The 19,982-nt window shown below is 32.7% G+C and overlaps 1 protein-coding gene across 1 annotated transcript in view; it reads right to left on the bottom strand.

The window, feature by feature from the left end:
• Cfap44 (cilia and flagella associated protein 44) overlaps positions 1–19,982 on the bottom strand; it is a 93,454-nt gene that overhangs the window by 27,944 nt on the left and 45,528 nt on the right. The window contains exons 17-23 of the mRNA XM_076867016.2: positions 17,304–17,449; positions 16,115–16,385; positions 13,421–13,476; positions 13,066–13,228; positions 11,268–11,398; positions 2,920–3,116; positions 655–829 (exon numbers count right to left, since the gene is read on the bottom strand). Of these exons, the coding sequence (XP_076723131.2) occupies positions 655–829; positions 2,920–3,116; positions 11,268–11,398; positions 13,066–13,228; positions 13,421–13,476; positions 16,115–16,385; positions 17,304–17,449 (1,139 nt within the window). The remainder of the gene's footprint in view (positions 1–654; positions 830–2,919; positions 3,117–11,267; positions 11,399–13,065; positions 13,229–13,420; positions 13,477–16,114; positions 16,386–17,303; positions 17,450–19,982) is intronic.

The following is a 19,982-nucleotide window of genomic DNA, read 5'->3' as shown; positions in this document are numbered from 1 at the left end:
GACCCAAGGATTAGAACTCATGGAAAAGAGTATCAGAGTTATATAAAGGAATATCTTCAGAAATCAATACAAGGCTCCCTTAAGTTTTTGGATGGATATTTATCTACATAGTACATGGGTAATGTGAAACACCATGTAGCTGGGCACGGAACAGGTAGTTGGAAATGTAAAATTATTGGGAAGCTATAAAACAAATACAAATGGAAAGATATCCTGTGTTCACAAATCAGAAAACTTAATAAATGTCCTTGTTACCAAAAATTAAAAATCCTTATTACCAAAAGTGATTTACAGATTCAATATAATTCAATATATATTATATTCAATATAATTCCTTTGATGGCATTTTTTTTTACTGAAATAGAAAAAAATTTCCTGTTTCATATGTAACTATAGAAGATCACAAATATTCAAATCAATCACTATATCAGCAAAATGGAATCCCTGGGACTGAAACTCTAAGGATCATGGAAGTTCCAACAAGAAGTATCACTACTTTAAAAGATCTAGTTGACCTGTCTTTACTATCTCCTCTAGTTTTATTTTTTTCATTTCTTAATTTAAATAATGGCAATGTCAATAAGTATAAAGATCTTTTAAGCTATATTTTGGGGCTTACATATTAAAAGGATAAGAGCTTAGGTAAAAACTCACAGTTCCTCCCATTCTTTTTTCCGCTGTTGGATCTTTTGTTGGGCTCTTTCTGCTTGTTGTATGAGTTTTCTAGTTTTCTCAATTTGATTTTGTATCATAATTTCACTTAGGGTTTTAGGTCGAAATTTCTTCCCTTTTTCTATCATTGATTCTTCTTGCATGCTAATACTTCCACCTATACAAATAATCAACATTTTTTTCAGTCTTTTTGAAACAGAAAAACGAAACTTTCAAAGATAGACCTTTATATATGTTTAGTGAGGGAAGTGGCTTCTGTTTCCTGCTTCTTTAGTTTTTCTCCTGGTACATAAACAAAAATAAAATTTCTGTCTAAAGACTAAAACTACTACTTCAATATAGGAAGGCACATTTCATCCCTATTGTGGTCTTCAGGTACAGTTTTCTCTTTCCCAAGATGAAAGGAACAATTCAGAATAGCAGAGGAACCCTAAAGAATTCTAGTTCAGGTTCCTTTCTTTCCCACATCAGAGCTGTTGGTAGTGTATAAGGTAGTATAAGCATCATGCTTTGAAAGTCAAGCAATCTCCTGAAGACAGAGCCTGTTGACTTTCACTCTGAATATTTCAGCTGGTGAAGTACATGAGCTTTACTGTTTTCCTGGTCTTCCAATGGCCTGCCATTATTAGCCACTATGGTAGCCATTGCTGTGTGTGAGTTCCTTCACACCTGGTCTAGGTGATTTCAGCTAGAGTGAGACATCAGCAAACCACTGATATGTGCATAAGCAGTTGCAATAAATGTCTCTTCAAGCTGACTTGATAGGAGTCATCTATCTTTCTATTCATTCATCAAATAAACATTTATAAGTACCAAAAAAATTAAAAATTTAGAGAATATACTGACTTTTTAAATCAAAATATTTATTGAGCAAATACCATGAATTTAACTCCATAAGCACAAATGCTCTTTGACCTATGATGATATATATCCTGATTATCCAACTGTAAACTGAAAATTGTTAAGTCAAAAATACATTTAATACACCTTTCTTACACAACATCACAACTTAGACAAGTCTACCTACATTCAACAGACTGAGAACACTTATATTAGCATGCAGTCAGACACAAATTACCCAACAAAAAGTCTATCTTATAATAAGGTGTTGAATATCTTTTGTAATTTATTAACCACTACACTGAAGGTGAAAAAAAAAATGGTTGTATAGGTACACTTTCACACAATCATAGAGTTGAAAAATTAGAAGTGGAACCATCATAAGTTAGATACTGTCTTTACTGTGAAATACTGATGTAAAGAGATAAAAGACACAATTATTGCTCTTAAGGACTTTATTTAAAATTTGGCAAGATAAAACACAAATCAAGCAATTAGAAAAATGAGTAATGATGGGCCACTGACAGATGTTTAGAAGCTTGGAAGGAGTGTTGGTGATATAATGGTGGGGGCTGGGAAAGTCAATTTAAAAACTAGTCAGAAAAGAGAACCAAATCTGGAAGTTAAACATGATCAACTTTAACAAATGTTTCTTGAAAATTATTGTGTTTAAGTTAGATAAAAATATGCTTTATACAAAAATAAAAAATATGATTAGTTACTACTTTATATTTCATATCTCAAATATATGGTAATAGGGAAAAAGAAAGGTTTAATGTGGCCTGGGTGATTGTGGAAAGGCTTTATAACAAATATGTTAAGTCTAGCTAGATCCCCAAGAACTGGTAGAATTCAGACAGAAGAGGGGTCGGAGTTAAACAGGTAAGTTGAACAGCATGATAAGGTACTATGGGAAACTATATAGTAATAGAAAAAAAAAAAGATTAAAATACCAGGATAATGGTTTCAGAATTCATCCTGGGCAAGAAAGAAGATTATAGATTATTCAGTGAAGAAAAATGGGGCCAAGGAATACGGAAAAAGACACTGTCTAAAAACTAGCCATCTGGGAAAATTCTAGATTGGAGAATAGTTCTGTAGCATCCAGTAGTCTCACACCCTGTCAGTCACATGATCAGGGTGAGTTTTCTTTAGAGACTGCATCAAAAAAGAAGGTAAGCATGGAGCATTGTTGGAAAACTATGACATCTCATTCTCAATCATACCACACAACTCTCTCTCCCTTGACAACTTATTCCTAAAGAAATTATCCTGAGAGAAGGGGGCGGATAACAAATTGAGTTCAAGCCACCAAAGAAGGTTTAAAGTTTCTTCTCATGAAAAGATAATTCACTTTTCAAATTTTAATAAATAATGATTTAAAAGCCTTCTTGTCATTTAGGCTACCTGTATCTCTCTGGCTATCCCTTTTTCCAGATCCCTCTTTTTCAAATCTGTCCAGTTTACTCATTCTTCTGTCTGATTGACTTGCTCGTTTGTGTTTGGAATACTTAGAGGGCTTTACCAGCCTATAGGAGGATATCTTGTGGTCAGTTTGTATAGCATAAACCACAATAGTGTCATTTTCCAGTGGATCACGAAATCTGAAAGAACAAAACAAGTGTTTGCAACAGAGACCATTTTAATCATTCTGCATGATTAAGTAATAAAAGAAGATCACAAAATACTATTCTTATAATCCATTGTATTGTGCTGGACTAAAAAAATTTTAATGAATTTTATTGGTACATTATAATTATACATAATAGTGGAATTCACTGTGACATATTTGTACATGCATATAACATAACTTGGTCGATTTCATTCTCCAATACCTTCCTTTTCCTCAACATCCACCCTCTCTTCCTGGATCCTTCTTCTACTCTACTGGTCTCTCTTCTATTTTCATGAGACCTCCCCCGCTTTATCTTTTCCTTTATTTTCTCTACTTTCCACATACGGGAGAAGCATATAATCTTTCGGAGTCTGGCTTACTTCACTTAACATAATGCTTTCAAGTTCCATCCCTTTTTCTCCAAATGACTTTCATTTTTCTTTGTAGCTGCATAAAACTCTATTGTGTATATATACCACATTTTCTTTATTGATCCATCTGTTGATGAGGACCTAGGCTGGTTCTATAACTTGACTATTTTAAATTATGCCTCTGTAAACATAGGTATGCATGCATCCTCCTGGTATGCTGACTTTAATTCTTTTGGATAAATACCAAAGAGTGGCAGCTAGCTGGATCCAATAGGTTCCATTCCTAGTCTTTTGAGGAATCTCCATATTGATTTCCATAATGGTTGTACCAATTTACAATTCCAACAATAGAATGTAAGTTCCATTTTTTTCCCCACATCCTCACTAAATTTCTTATTTGTATTCTTGATGACTACCATTCTAACTGCAATGAGATAAAAATCTCAGGGTAGTTTTGATTTGCATTTCCTTCATTGGTAAGATAGTGAACATTTTTTCCTTTTCTTTTTTCTTTTTTTTTGGGGGGGGGCATTTGTATTTCTTTTGAGAAGTGTTTGGTTAGTCCATTTTCCCATTTATTGACTGGGTTATTTGGATTTTTAGTGGTAAGTTGTTTTAATTTCTTCATGTGTTCTGGATATTAGTCCTCTGTCAGAATATAGCTGCTAATCTGTACTTTATCTTCATACTATTATTTCCTTTGTTGTGCAGAAGCATTTTAATTTGATACCTTCTCACTTATTAATTATTGGTTTTAGTTCCTGAACTTTAGGAGTCCTACTAAGAAAGTCGTCACCTCCAATTATATATTAGAGTGTTAACCTTGTTTTCTTTTAGCAGTTGCAAACTATCTGGGTTAGACTCAAACTTTAACCATGCATTTACTATCAAGATGTAATGGAAATTGGATTGGACTTCATAAAGAGCAAGTAGAGAACTAGGAGTATAGCTCAGTAATAGAGTATTTACTTAGCCTAAGTAAGATCCTGGCCTCAATCCCCATCACCCCCACTCCCTGCCAAAAAAGGAGGGAATAAAGGAAGGGAAGGAAGGGGGAATTATTTCTAATGAAAATATTAAACAAGTCATTATTAATATAATGTCGCTGTTTTGCTAATATGTGGAAAAATGAAAATTTTGTAAGCAGACTGCAGTTTAATGGATAATAGATCATATCAAACTCTGAGGAAATGTAATCTACCTCCCTATGTATTACATAAAATAGGTTATTAAATATAATAGATACATGTTGTTTTCATATGTATTTATATGGATATATAAATAAATATAAATATGTAAGTTATATAAAATATACAAATATGTGGGGGGGCTCCTGAATCCAAATAATTTTTTAACACTCATTTTCAAGAGAGTTAAGAAAGTCCACCTTACTAAGGCATCTAAACATATTTTGTTGTCTTAAATTATATGATATATGGATATGTATATGTTCATATACTTGTGATAATGTAATTTATTTGTATGTACTAACTATGAGGGGAGCAGATTTTAGGAAACCGAATACAAGGGTAAGCCTCCCCACTCTTACTTTGTCCATCAGCTTTCCATTTCAAGGGCGTTTCATGAAACCCCCAAACTATCAGATTCCACTCTTGCCTCTATAAAAATCATCAAGTGCTGGGTGAGGTGGTGTACACCTGTAATCCCAGCAACTTAGAAGGCTAAGTCAGAAGGACCACAAGTTCAAAGCCAGGCTCAGCAACTTAGCCAGGCCTTAAGCAACTTAGCAAGACCCTGTTTCAAAATAAAAAATTAAAAAGGGTGGGGATGTGGCTCAGTGGTTATAAGTGACCCTGGGTTCAATCCCTATTTTCTCCCCACCAAAAAAAAAATCACACTTAGAAATTCATACTACTTTCTAGTTCACCCTTCTCTTATAGCCCACAGAGATTTGAGATTTATCCTTCAACTGTCAATTTTTTTAAAAAAAATTTCAAATAATTTCTCATCAGTTAAATTATTTTGGGGCACTGGTTCACTATCACCCCTGTACCCTCACACATTTTTAATTTTAGAATTTATTAGTCTTAGTTTGTTTGCTTTTCTTAACTATTTTTATGACTCAATCCTTTTAATTCTATTTCTCCCTTTTAAACTACTTTCTTTTCTCTTTAATTCTCTCTCTTTTCATAGCATAGTATCTTTCTCATCTCTTTAAGACATATTCCCTTTAACTTTCACCTATTGGAGTTTTACTTTTTAAATTTGGCTTTCCTATGAGACTCAGATAACATGAAGGAAAATATATATAATTTTGAATATATCAAAATGAAAACTTCTTCACAGAAAAATATGGACAAATTTCAAAGCAAACGGCAGAGTAGGAGAAAGCATTTACCATATGAATGATAAAAGTCAAATACCTACAATACAGTATAGAAAATAAACAGAACCCAAAGAAAAATGAACAAGGAATCTAAGCAGTTAATTCTCAAAGGAATAAGTATAAATGAACTATAAACATGAAAAGAAATGTGAGCATTACCAATAATAAAAAAAAAAAACAACTTCAAGTTATTCAAACAAGAGTTACCATGTTTGGCCTATTAGATTGGTAAAGGTAAAAACACTGATAATACCCAGAGTTATGTGGTGGCAAATTTTATCCCCTCCCCACATTCTAATTAAAGAGTTAGGTATTTATTATTTCCTTCCTTCCATATGTCCACCAAAAACATGATGCTATGGTGAATGGAGAGTACATAGACCAGGGAGGGAAAATAGCTAAAAAAGTATTTGAGAACAAGTATGGCAAAGAGGACGAGGCTCCTTCTGATTAGGAGAATGGGCAACTTGTATCTTGGCACTGTGGATACTTGTGCCCTCCTTCAGACAGCATCTGGAGAGATGCCAAGGCCTCACAATGGTGGCTGTATGTGCTGTATGTGTGTTTGATGCAAGCTGGGGGGATTCTGGCCCCAACAAAGATAGTCCGCTCCAGCCGACATAGAATCAAAGAACACAAAGAAGTAAGCAGGCTGGTACAGGACCCTCAGGAGTATCAAGACTGACTTTCCTGCCTTCTTGGTAGAATAAGAGCCCAGAGTCAAATTTAAATTAATATAAATAAAATAAAGAATAGCTCCACTACTTACATACCTAAATTGTGGGTTAAGATTCATACTTACCCACCCCCATACACATTTTTATAAATATATGGTAAATATTTACTAAGAATAAACATGCTACAATGTTGAGGTTCTTTCTGAGAGAAACTTTTTATCCATATTCATTTCTAAGCAGACAGCAATCTGATTATAATTTGGGGATTCAAATATTATCCAGAAATTCAAATATTCAAGGATTTAATGTCAGGCAATGAGTGTTATAATTCACTGGACAATGTACCAGAAAGGAAATAGATGCACATCTGAGAGAGCTCTGAAGATCTGAGGACTCCCTTCCCCTCTTTAGGTAAGTGCTGGTGAGTATTTACCTAAAGATGAGAAGGCATCTACCTGAAGCCAGCGAGAGAAACACCAAAAAAGGAACAGGCAGAATAATCCCCAGACTCCACACAGGTTGAAACAGCTTGGGTCCTCACAATCTTGATACTACATGGGTCCTAGGGTGGAGTACTCAGAAGAGTAGTCGGGAAGAATTAGCCCACTGCCCTGATCCCACCAAATCAAGATTAAAAGAAGGCTTTTTTAAAAATCCAGCTATTTTCAAGTAATTTAACTGAGTCCTAGAATTAAGCTCAAGAATACTTAAAATTATGTAAAAATATCTAGCACCCACAAAGTACAATTCACAGTGTCTAGCATCTAACCAAAACTTATCAGGCAAGCAAAAAAGCAGAAAAAACTGACTCAAAATGAACAGAAATGTATTAGTTAGCAGAAATAGCCCCAGTAATGACACCAATGATCTAACAGATTAGGACACTGAATCAATTATTATGATATACTCTATATAATCATGAAGGCAGAAAAAAGAATGGAGATGTTAAAGTGAACAAAAATTTCACTTATTATACCAGGAAATCAATAAGAATGACTATAAGATAGTCATAATGATATAATTGATGTAAGAAATTATATAAAAGATGAAATAGAAGAACTAGAGGAAATATTAAAAGTGGCTCTTTTCAAGATATATCATGTTTATGAGCTGAAAAAAATCAATATTTTGTTTTTTTTTCTTTTTTTATTCTAATTTGTTATGTATACCAGCAGAATACATTACAATTCATATTACACCTATAGAGCACAAATTTTCATATCTCTGGTTATACACAAAATAGAGTCACACCATGTACTTAGGGTAATAATTTCCATCTCATTCCACCATCTTTCCTATATATATCACATTTTCTTTATCCATTAATCCACTGAAGAGCATCTAGGTTGGTTCCATAGTTTAGCTATTGCGAATTGTGAAGCTATAAACATTGATATGGCTGTGTCATTGCAGTATGCTGTTTTTAAGTCTTTGGGATATAAACCAAGGAATGGGATAGCTGGGTCAAGTGGTGGTTCCATTCCAAGTTTTCCAAGGAATCTCGATACTGCTTTCCATATTGGCTGCACCAATTTGCAGTCCCACCAGCAGTGTATGAGTGTGCCTTTTCCCCTACATCCTCGCCGGCACTTATTGTTGTTTGTATTCTCGATAGCTGCCATTCTGACTGGAGTGAGATGAAATCTTAGAGTAGTTTTGATTTGCATTTCTCTAATAGCTAGCGACGTTTTTCATATATTTGTTGATTGATTGTATATCCTCTTCTGAGAAGTGTCTATTCATTTCCTTGGCCCATTTATTGATTGGGTTATTTGTTTTTTTGGTGTTAATATTTTTGAGTTCTTTATATATCCTAGAGATTAGTGCTCTATCTAATGTGCGTGTGGTAAAGATTTGCTCCCAAAATGTAGGCTCTCTATTCACTTCACTGATTGTTTCTTTTGCTGAGAAGAAGCTTTTTGGTTTGAATACATTTCATTTATTGATTCTTGATTTTAATTCTTGTGCTAAAGGAGTCTTATTAAGAAAGTTGGGGCCTAATTCAGCATGTCAGAGATTTGGGCCTACTTTTTCTTCTATTAGGCGCAGGGTCTCTGGCTTAATGCCTAGGTCCTTGATCCCTTTTGAGTTGAGTTTTGTGCATGGTGAGAGATAGGGATTTAATTTCATTTTGTTGCATATGGATCTCGGGTTTTCCTAGCACCATTTGTTGAAGAGACTATCTTTTCCCCATTGTATGTTTTTGGTGCCTTTGTCTAATATAAGATAACTGTAGTTGTGTGGGTTTGTCTCTGTGTCCTCTATCAATATTTGTTTTTAAATGTCTGTTATTCCTACATACATCTGTAGATTTCATGTAATTCCAATCAAAATCTTAGAAGGGTTTTTGTGAAAGTTGGCAAGTTATTAACAAGCAATGAATGTAAACAATCTTGGAGATGAAGAGCAAGGCTGAAAGATTCACCATACTAGACATGAAGATTTAAAACAGGGTAATACCAGCACAAAGATAGAGAGGCCAGTGAAATATAATGAAGAATGCAGAAACAGACCCATGTTTATGAAAAAGCATCACCACAATCCTGTGAGGAAAGTGTGGTCTTTCAGCAAATAATACTAAGTTAATTGGACATTGACAGAGAAACAAACAACATTGGATCATATCTCATAATACCTACAAAAATTATTCAAGATGAGTAATGTCAAACAATAGAGCTTATAGCAGAAAACACAGGAGCATTATTTCATGAATTGGGAATAGGCAAAGTTTTCTTATACACAACGCAAAAGCATTAACCTTGAAACAAAAAGAAAGAAAAAGACCAATAAACTAAACTTAATTTAAAAACTTTCATTCAACAAAAGACTCCATTAGGAGTAAAGAAACATGCCACAGACTAGATCAAAATATTTTACATAAGCACACACATATGTATCATATGTATTACATATATAATTATATAAGTATATAAATATATATATACATACATACACATACTTATTGCTCATATATAAATACAAATAGATAGAGATAACCAGAGACCAAATCCATAATATATAAATAGCTCCTACATCTAATTTTTAAAATGAACGAAAGACTTGAACAAAAACCTAACATACAGAATATACCAATGATTAGTAAATATATGAAAAGAGGGTGAAAATTATCATTTACCCGGGAAATAAATGCAAACTTAAATCACATGAGATACTACTAAAGAATGGCTGGAATTTAAACATCTGACAATCCCCACTGATGACAAGCATGCATGTTAGAAATTTAACTGAATCCCTAAAAAGGTAAGCTCAAGTCCTAACTCCTAGTACCTGAGAATGTTACCTTATCTGAAAATAAGGTCTTAACAGAGGTTATTCATTTAAAATGAGACCATTAGCATGGACCTTATTTCAGCATGACTGATGTCCTTATTAGAAAGGGAAATTTGGACACAGAGACATGTGTAGAGGTAAGGCTATATTACAAGACAAAGAGATAACATTATGTGAAAGAAGAGGACTTGGAGTGATGTACCTCAAGTCAAGAACAACAAAAACTGCTGGCAAACCACCAGACCCTCAAAGAGAGTCATGGAACAGATCCTCCTTTCCTGTCCTCAAAAAGAACTAACTTGCTAGACACCTTGATTTTCAACTTCTGGCCTCCAGAACCATAACAATAAATGTTACTTATTTAAAGCAACCATTTTATGATACTTTTTTGGAAGCTCTAAGAAACTGACACAATGAGGATCAATTGGAATATTTTACACTTGGGAGGTATAAAGTGATTCAATTATATTGGGAAATTGGCAGTATTTAATAAAAACTCAATATTCATAAAAACCATGGCCTAGCAGTTCTATAACTGGATATATTACCAACAGTAGTAAGTGCTCATGTCCACCAAAAAACATGCATCAAAATGTTCTTAGCAGCATTATTTATAGTAGCCAAAAGCTATCAATGATAAATGGTTAAATTGTGGCATAGCCTCAATTATTTGAATTAATTGAAATAATGGAATATTGCAAGAAAATGAAAAAGAATAAACTATGGTGACATGCAACAACATGGATAATCTTAGACATATGAATAATCTTAGTATATGAATAAAAGAAACCCGATGCAAAAGAGTTCATGTTCAACATTTAATTTATATAAAGTTCTCAGATAAAACTAATCTATGGCAATAAAAATTTAAATTTGGAAAGTAGGTATTTATAAAGAGTATGCCACCAGGAAACTTCCTAAACTGGTATAAATGTTCTATTTCTTAATCTGAGTAGTGGATACATGTGTTCATATTTTTTAAAAAAATATTAAGCCACTTGATTAAGATTTATATACTTTGTATAAATTACATCAAAATAAAAGGCAAAAAAGTAATTTCCTCTGGAAAGTTGAATTGATGCATGAGACTATGCAGGAGGTTGTTGTCTTTTATTAAAAGTCCTTTGATTCTATTTGATTTTAAAATTTTTAATGCATATGTGCTCTTATGCTAATGTGGCATAAAATAAATAATTTATCACAAACCGAAAGTAAATATGTATTTATATAATTTTTTAAAGTACAACTGTTAACCAAATAACTCATATTTAACTAGAAAGGAGTAAGCAGAAAGCTCAGGGAGATTATCAATATTAGTGACAAGAGTAGTCCTTAAGATTGAACTCAGCGGGTACTTCAGAAAACCTTTTATCTTGCTACTTCACTAACACTACTGTAAACTATTCAAACTTATGCACTAAAACATCTTAATTTATAGGAAATATGGATCTTACCTATTCTGTACCTTCTTCAGGCCAAGATAATACTTCTCCTTTTCCCAAGCTAATTCCTTTTCTAGTTGGTGAATTTTATGAACAGTTTTTCTGTCAATTTCAGCCCGAATTTTGGAATCAAGATCAAAGTCCTGCAAATACGTAGATTTGTTTATACAAAGGTTTTTTTTTTTAAATCAATGTATTTTATCAGTCCTCTGTCTTTTATACAATTACGTATTTTTAGTCTTGTCTTCAATTTCACACTGCATCATAACTCCAGAATATCCTAAACTCTTATTCCAGAACAGAAATAGTTTATTTTTGATCTTTTGTTCTTGGTGGGGCGTAGATTTCATAATGTATGAAGAAATCATTAATAATATGGAAACAACATTACATACTTAAAATATTTCCCCACAATAAAAGTGATAAATGCTAATAATATTTGGAGAGTATACAAAGTTTAAAACAATACTCTCACCATCCCAAAGAAAGTACTGTTGCATAACCTGCTTTGCACAGGGTAGAAGCTGGTGGCAGCTGAATATTCCCTCACATATGGATGTCTTCTTGACATTCTTGTTGGATGTTGCTCACTGAGCGGTTGCCTTTCTCCCATAAGGATACCTATGGGCATCATGTTTCTTACCTTCACTCCCAGAAAAATATCAGAGCCTGCATTCACACTAAACTGTGAGTAGTAATTATTCTTTCCAGAGGTGTTTGTGTTTTCAGTAGTGATAATTGTAAAATGCTTTGCCACAGTACTTGGTACAGTTGTTCTTTATTTTTATATCTTGCCTCAATTATTTTTTTGTCTTTATTGCTCACACTCTGGAGTATCAGCCTCTTTCTTAATAAAACAGTATAAAGGTCTTTTGACTATTATGAATTGGCTTTTTTTAGTCAATATAATGAGCTAATCATCATGACATCACAGCATTTTTCATGTGAAATACACAAAGTACTTCTAGAATTACAGAATTGGATAATCCACAGATATATTCAAGAAGATAAATTCTGGCTTTTAACTTGAATAGACTCTTAACGGTAATTCTGTTTAGGAAGAAATACAAAATAGATATTTTTAAAAAATACTTAATCAGGCTAGGGATGTGGCTCAAGCAGTAATGCGCTCGCCTGGCATGCGTGGGGGCCCTGGGTTTGATCCTCAGCACCACATAAAAATAAAAAAATAAAGATGTTGTGTCAACCGAAAACTGAAAAAAATAATATTAAATCTCAATCTCTCTCTCTCTCTCTCTCTCTCTCTCTCTCTCTCTCTCAAAAAAAAAAAAAAATACTTAATCACTAACAGGCACATGGGGCTTGCAGTAAGTCACAAAAGGAAAAATAAACACTAATAGCTACAACTATACTAAGCTACAACTATACTAAGACAACTTTTAGAAATTTTGTGGGTCAACTAGGTACTATCTTCTCAACATATCTGATAAATATATAGAAATGGAACAACAAAGAGTCAAAATATGCATGTACCTACCCAACAGATTTTGACTAAGTACAATAAGGGTTGATAGCCAAATCAAAACCCGAATTTATATTTTATTTTGTTACCCATCAATAAACAAATAAAACATGTGTGAGGAACCTATATTCAGTAGAAACTTTGCATTACATAAAGAGACTTATCTGCTTCCAAACCAAACAAGTTTTACAATAGTTGAGTTGCTGCAAATACACTGACCAGCCAGATAAAGGAAAGCATAATGATTATTTTTATGTTCCAGCTGGTTGGCAAAATAGTAATCTCGATTCAGAAATTGCATGTTATTAAAATTTTACTTAGACTTACTGTCCTTTTAAATTGCATATGCTCTGGTAATTCTTTGTTCATTTCTATTAACTTCCAAAATGTATTCCTCAAAGCTTGGATTTGTTCTCTCTTCCCAGCTTTTAATTCTTCCATTTCTTTCATTAACTTGTCATGTTCTCTTTTCTTCCTAGCATTCTCAATACTGAGAATAGAAATTTAAAAAGATAGCATGTTAGGCTACAGAAACAGCAGAAGAGAAAATCAGTATTCAGTAATTTGGAAATTTACTCAGCTTGCTCAACTTCTGTACAATCTTGGTCTGTTTTGTAAAAAAGAAAGAAAGAAAGAAAGAAAAACCACTTATCTAAGCAATACTTATTAAAAATTCCCATACCTGTAGGCTTTGGGATCTTCAATATCTTCTGTGGGTGGCTGTGTTTCAATTCCAAACTGTTGGCAAAAGAGGAAAAGTTAGTCCTTTAAAATTGTATATTTCCCTCAAAATATCTAAGAAAATTGAAGGTCTTTTACCTGCTAATTTTTAACAAGTATAGGTCTGAAAAGTAGTTTTACACAGAACAAACTATGGAAAAAATTGTGTTGACTAAATTTATTTGTTTCTGCATCATTTATAGGGGTAGGTAGAAAAAGATTAAAAGGTTGAGATACAATCATATTTTTACAAAATGTTAATATCATCACAGTTGCCTCCTCCAAAATGTCAATTACTGATTCATGTGAGCTATTAATACATGTTATTAATAGCAAAATAGAAAATACACACTAAAAGTTTCTAGGTAATATATTTCAAAACATTATTTTCCTGTATATCACTTTATTATATGCATAATTCCCCAAAATACTTCATGATACCCTAGATTTTTAAATATATATTTTAAATATATATATGTGTGCGTATATATATATATATATATATATATATATATATATATATATATATATTTTAGTTTTAAGTAAAATTTGATGTGACCCTAATCAAAAGAAGATATAAGGTGGAAAATGCAAACATAATCCCCCTTCTTCAAAGAAAAAGATATGAAAAAAGAAATACAAATCTCTGTTTAGAAAGGAAATTGATTTAAGAGGAACCGAGAAGTAAATTACTTAAAATTTGTGTATTCAGGTGCTGTGTTGTAAAATGTCTGCGATGTTAAGAAAGAAGAATTACAACCCAGCAAACAAAACAGAGTCTTAATTTGCTATCAGTTCTTCAGTAAAGCTGAACTTTTTCTCTATTCTCTTTTATAGAAGATGGTCTGTTTTCCTGTTGCTCTTTGTAAAGAAATAAATTTTGATCAAATTGTTTTATTATAATCTTCATATATATGAAACGTAAACATAAAATAGTTATATATACGAAACATACACCTATATATTTCTATGGAAGTCAAGGTTTATGACTTTAGTAAAAGTGAAGTTATATACTTGACTAATATAAGAGCCAGTGGTGGCAAATCAATCATTACTTACTCATTTAAAAATAACATAAATATATTGAATTTATTTTTTATTTTTTTATCTCCAAGAGCTAAGTCCCTTGGTTCTCTAACATCCATGTGCCAAGATTTAACCCTGATGCTCAGCCAAATAACTGTATCCTAGTCACAGTAGTTTACAATACAGTTGAGTTAAACAAAGATGTTTCCAAGAGTTACAAAATATATGCCACAGGCTCTCAAACTCGACTGCACATTCGAATGAAGTGGAGGATATTTTATAAAACACTGATGCCTAGGTCACCTTCAGAGATGTTAATTTAATTTTTCTTGGGTGGGGTTCAGGCATCTGTACTTTTAAGGACTCTCAGTGCCCTGAAGTAAGAACCTCAGAACTTCTGCAGAGCTTAATTGGTTATTGTGGGTTTTTAAAAAATTATTTCAATTTTTTCCTGATTTTTGCCTTCTTAAAAGCAGAGTCAACTTCAATGATGTAAAAAATATTGACTGTATCCACAAATAAGAGGACACTATTATTAAATTGTGGAATAATTTTTATTTCTATCCAAAAAATATAGGTTTCTATAGAGAGAGCTCACATTAGGTACAAAAATAAAAATGTTTCTTCTTGTTTATATGCTTTCCCTGCGTAATTCCTCTTTCGAAGCTGGACCCTATTTAAACATTGGCCCATACTCCAAATTTTGCTGCTATTAAAAGAAATGAAAATTAACTGCTCTTATCTTCCCTACATTCTTTGTGTGTTGTTTTGAAATAGGCTGTTAAATGGAAAGTTAACATTTTCTTAAGAATTTTAACTGTGGTGTTTCTGATACAACTCCTTAGTCTTTTTTTTAATATTTATTTTATTATTATTATTTTTTTTAGTTTTCGGCGGACACAACATCTTTGTTTGCATGTGGTGCTGAGGATCGAACCCAGGCCACACGCATGCCAGGCGAGCGTGCTACCGCTTGAGCCACATCCCCAGCCAAACTCCTTAGTCTTTAGGAACAATTCTAATGGTCCCTAAATGACTTTATCCAAAGGCACCACTTTGACAACAAAAGATTCTGGTTCTGTGACATGACAAAGGATATAATTTGGAGATGTGTACCCTCAAAATTCATCACAAAGCAAACAATCTATTTTGCCTATGAACAGAATAATTTGTTGCGAATCTTTGAACAAGACCTACATTATTACATTCCAAAATGAAAGATATTAATATTTTTCAACCTCTTTAAAAAACGTACTTTATGGGGTACATCCTGTACAGACCCATGTGATGAGTGAATGAATAAATGAAAAACAAAATATATATCTGAAAAATATTGTGTATTTTTGAAAAAGAAGAAGCTGTGATTTTAAAAGTCATTGATACAGAAAAATCAACATATTCTTTTTAAATTTTGAGCACTACATAACTTTATAATAAGGGGAATTCAACACCATTAATGTAAATATAGAAGCATCAGAAAGTCAAAATTATAATATGGTAGGAAGTTTAGATAATAAAGTTAATATGTCTAAATTGTTCTCATTTTTTAAGCACATGAGCAATTTCACATCACTATCTTAGAATAAAGTTTGTTGTTATTAATTAGTTCATTGTTTAATTAGTTACATACCTTGGGAGATGGCACTTTGGCCTTGACAATTTTCAGGAATTCAAGTTCAGAAAAAATAGTGAAAACAAAGATATTATTATCTGCTCCAGCAGTTATCAAGAAACGATCATCAAAGCTAGTTACCATGCTTTTAACACATCCATAATCATTGTCATGAATATTGAAGTGCCAGTAGTCTTCCAAACTGCTTAGTAAAGGCTCATTCTGATTTAGGATATACACTCTAATGGCTCCATTTCTCATTCCACAAAACATCATTGTTTGGCTAAAGCTATGAGTCAAAAGGAAAGTAAATTGTTTTTCCTATTAGTCTAAAAGTAATATTTAATTTTAAATTAATTGACAAATGTCTATATTTGAATAACAAAGGTGTTATGAACTGAATTGTGTATCACTAAAATTCATATATTTAAGCCCCAGCCCCAGATACCTCAGAATGTAACTATATTGTGAGATGGGGCATTTAAAGAGGTAATTAAGTTAAATGAGAACATTTGGATGGATCCTATTCCAGTCTGACTGATAAACTTATAAGAAAAAAAGGTTAAGACAGAGAGACTAGAGATATTGTGCACAATATCAAGTGAAGACACAGCAAAAGGCAGATATTTGCAAACCAAGAAAAGAGACTTCAAGAGAAACCAACAAATCAGCTAATACTTTGATCTTAGAACTCTAGTATCCAGACTATGAAAAAAATAAATTTCTGTTGTTCAGGCTACCAAGTATGTGACATTTTGTTACAGAGCCCTAATAAATTAATACAAAGAGAAAGTGGGGAAAGGTCAATTGAAAATTGGAGCTAGTCCATCTGTTTTTCAGAAAAATGATAGGGATATATCCTCAGTTCTAAATTACTAAAGAGCTAATGATTCATTTTGTAATTTCTCCAGAATCACTGAAACTCTGACCCTTAATTATCTGACCATGCAGTTTATAGCATTCTCCTAAGTAACTCAATTGTCATGCACTTAATTGTCATAAGTAGAAATTCTGACAGAATATCTACAGGGAAAATTTTAATATAATTTCAGGACTAGCTTTGATTCACTTGATTTATTTAACTGCACATTGTTTGAGCATCTCTTTATTTGGATGGATATTTAAAATTGACAATATCCATGATATACAAAAATATAGACCCCCTAATAGGATATTATTTTTCAAAGCTTTTTGACATTCTATTCACCTGAAAATGATAGTTTGGATGGGATTTTCTTCTGTATCCTCAAGAAAACGGAAATCAAAAGGTTCATCTCTCTGTTCTTCAAAATTGCTGCTTTTGTCACATAAGGGAAATTCACAGTGATATAGAAAACCAGCATCATAGCCACCCTGGGAAAGGTAAATAACATAGATGGTGGTATTTGGATACAACAGATATTTCAAAATTTAAAAAGCAATATAGATATTTTTAAACATCTACTTCTATATTTGATTACAGAGTAGTTTTATTTACTATAAAATGTCTTTATTGTCCATTTATATATAACTATATAATTATAATAATAAATACTTTATGGTAATGTATTCCCACTTAGAAGTCAATACAAGAGAGATTTCACCTCTGACTAGCTACTAAATTCCATTTTATTTCTTCAAGTGTTATTTGGAATAGGTAATATTTTGTAACAGGTTTTGCAGGTCATTGTTTTCATAGCTAGCATTCAGTCTGGGGTGATTTCAAACATTTATTTTTTCAGGAAGGGCTATTTAGGAAAAATCTATCCATATAATAAAAAGACAAGTGATCATCTGGACATAGGATTATATTGCTCTGACTCTAATTTGCTTTCTTTTTCTATATGAACCAAAGATTCCATACCAAAAGAAGTAAATTAATGGCCAGAAAATCTTTATAAAAAATAAATGCATGAGAAATAAATGGTAACAAAATATGACCACTAAAAATCAAATTAAGTTTTCACTTTTGCAATGGCAGATTGGATTGCTTCAGCCAAGAATAATAAAAACAAAAACAACAACAACAAAAATTCTCCAAAAGGGACTCTATTTTAGACCACAAAACAACTCTTAGTAATATTTTTAAAAATAATGTAATTCCTTACATTTTATCAGACCATAATGGAATGAAATTAGAAATCAACATGACAAAACCACACAGAAAATATGTATACACATGGAGACTGAACAATATACTTTTGAATGACAAATAAGGTGATAGAAGAAATCAGGAGAGAAATTTACAAAATTTTTAGATTCAAATGAGAATAGTTGTCAGGAGCAGAGAATGAATCATTGCTTTAACTGATCCCTGGACAGACTTGACGCTGCTCCTAGAAATTTCTCAGTGGAATCCTCCAATTGAAAACTGCCCAGTTGATGGTGGCATCTGGAATAGGGAGAATTCTGTGCCTGCCATGGAATTCTTTAGTTCATAGCTTTGAATTCAAAGACCAGCTCCCAGGGACAGAATCAAGAACAGAGGATTCTGAACATAGCAAAATAATTACAATGTTTCACCAGTGCTGCTGCTCCTGGGCCTGCCACTGAATTTGAGACAATGGGCTTCCTGAGTACTGGACAAAGCTCCCAGCATAGCACATTGCAACAGTGGAAAAGCTGCATAAATGTTCTAGTCCTGTAACTTTCGTGTGCACAAAGAATAATGCCTCTCTAGTCATGATTATAATTCCTCTATAGTCTTGATTATGAGACCACATATAAATATACTTGCTGGAACAGCACTTTAATCACTGTTTCCCCAACGAGTGCAGGCTTCTACCTGATCCTAGCTGTCTTCTCAATATCTGCGTGTGTGTGATTTCTTCAATCCCCCATCACCCCTTGCTGGTTTCCCAAGTTCAGACGTGCAGGTCAAAGCAAATAGTGATTCGACATATTAGAACCTCTGGGACACTATGACGCAGTTCCAAGAAGAAGGTTTATAGTTATGGGTGCTTATGTAAGAAAATCAGAAATATCCCAAATAAACAACCTAATGATGCATTTCAATGTCCTTGCAAAAGAACAAACCAACTTCAAACCCAGTAAAAGGAAGGAAATAATTAAGATCAGAGCTGAAATCAATAAAATTGAGAAATAAAAATCAATACAAAGAATCAATGAAATAAATGAGTTGGTTCTTTGAAAACATAAACAAAATTGATGAGCCCTTAGCCAAACTAACCCATAGAAAAAGAGAGAAGACAAATTAATAAAATTAGAAATGAAAAAATGAGAAATCAGCACAGACATCATGGAAATCCAGAGGATCTTTAGAGGCTATTTAGAAAACTTATACTCCAATAAATTGGAAAACCTGGAAGAAATGAATACATTTCTAGACACATATGACCTGCAAAATTGAAGCAAGAGGACATAGAAAACCTAAAGAGACCAATAACTAGCAATGAGATAGAAGCAGTAATAAAAAGTCTTCCAATAAAGGAAAACCCAGGATCAGATGGATTCTCCACTGAATTCTACCAGATCCTTAAAGAAGAAATAATCCCAATGCTCCTCAAATTATTTCATGAAATAAAAATGGACAGAACACTTCCAAATTCATTTTATGAAGCTAGTATCACAATCGTATTAAAATAAGATAAGGACACATTAAGGAAAGACAACTACAGAACAATATCCCTGACGAACTTAGATATAAAAATCCTTAATAAAACATTAGCAAATGATACACAATAGCATACTAAGAAGATTTTACATCATGACGACCAAGGTAGTTTTATCCCAGGGATGCAAGTATGGTTTAACATATGTAAATCAATAAATGTAATTCATCATATAAATAGAATAAAGGACAAAAATCACTTAGTCATCTCAATAGATGCAGAGAAAGCATTTGACAAAATTCAGCACCCATTCATGATGAAAACACTAAAAATTA

Source organism: Callospermophilus lateralis, chromosome 10 (assembly GCF_048772815.1).
Source record: "Callospermophilus lateralis isolate mCalLat2 chromosome 10, mCalLat2.hap1, whole genome shotgun sequence".
NCBI classification, from domain to species: domain Eukaryota; kingdom Metazoa; phylum Chordata; class Mammalia; order Rodentia; family Sciuridae; genus Callospermophilus; species Callospermophilus lateralis.
Note: the sequence above shows the minus strand (reverse complement) of the source record. Positions and strands in the feature narration are given on the sequence as shown.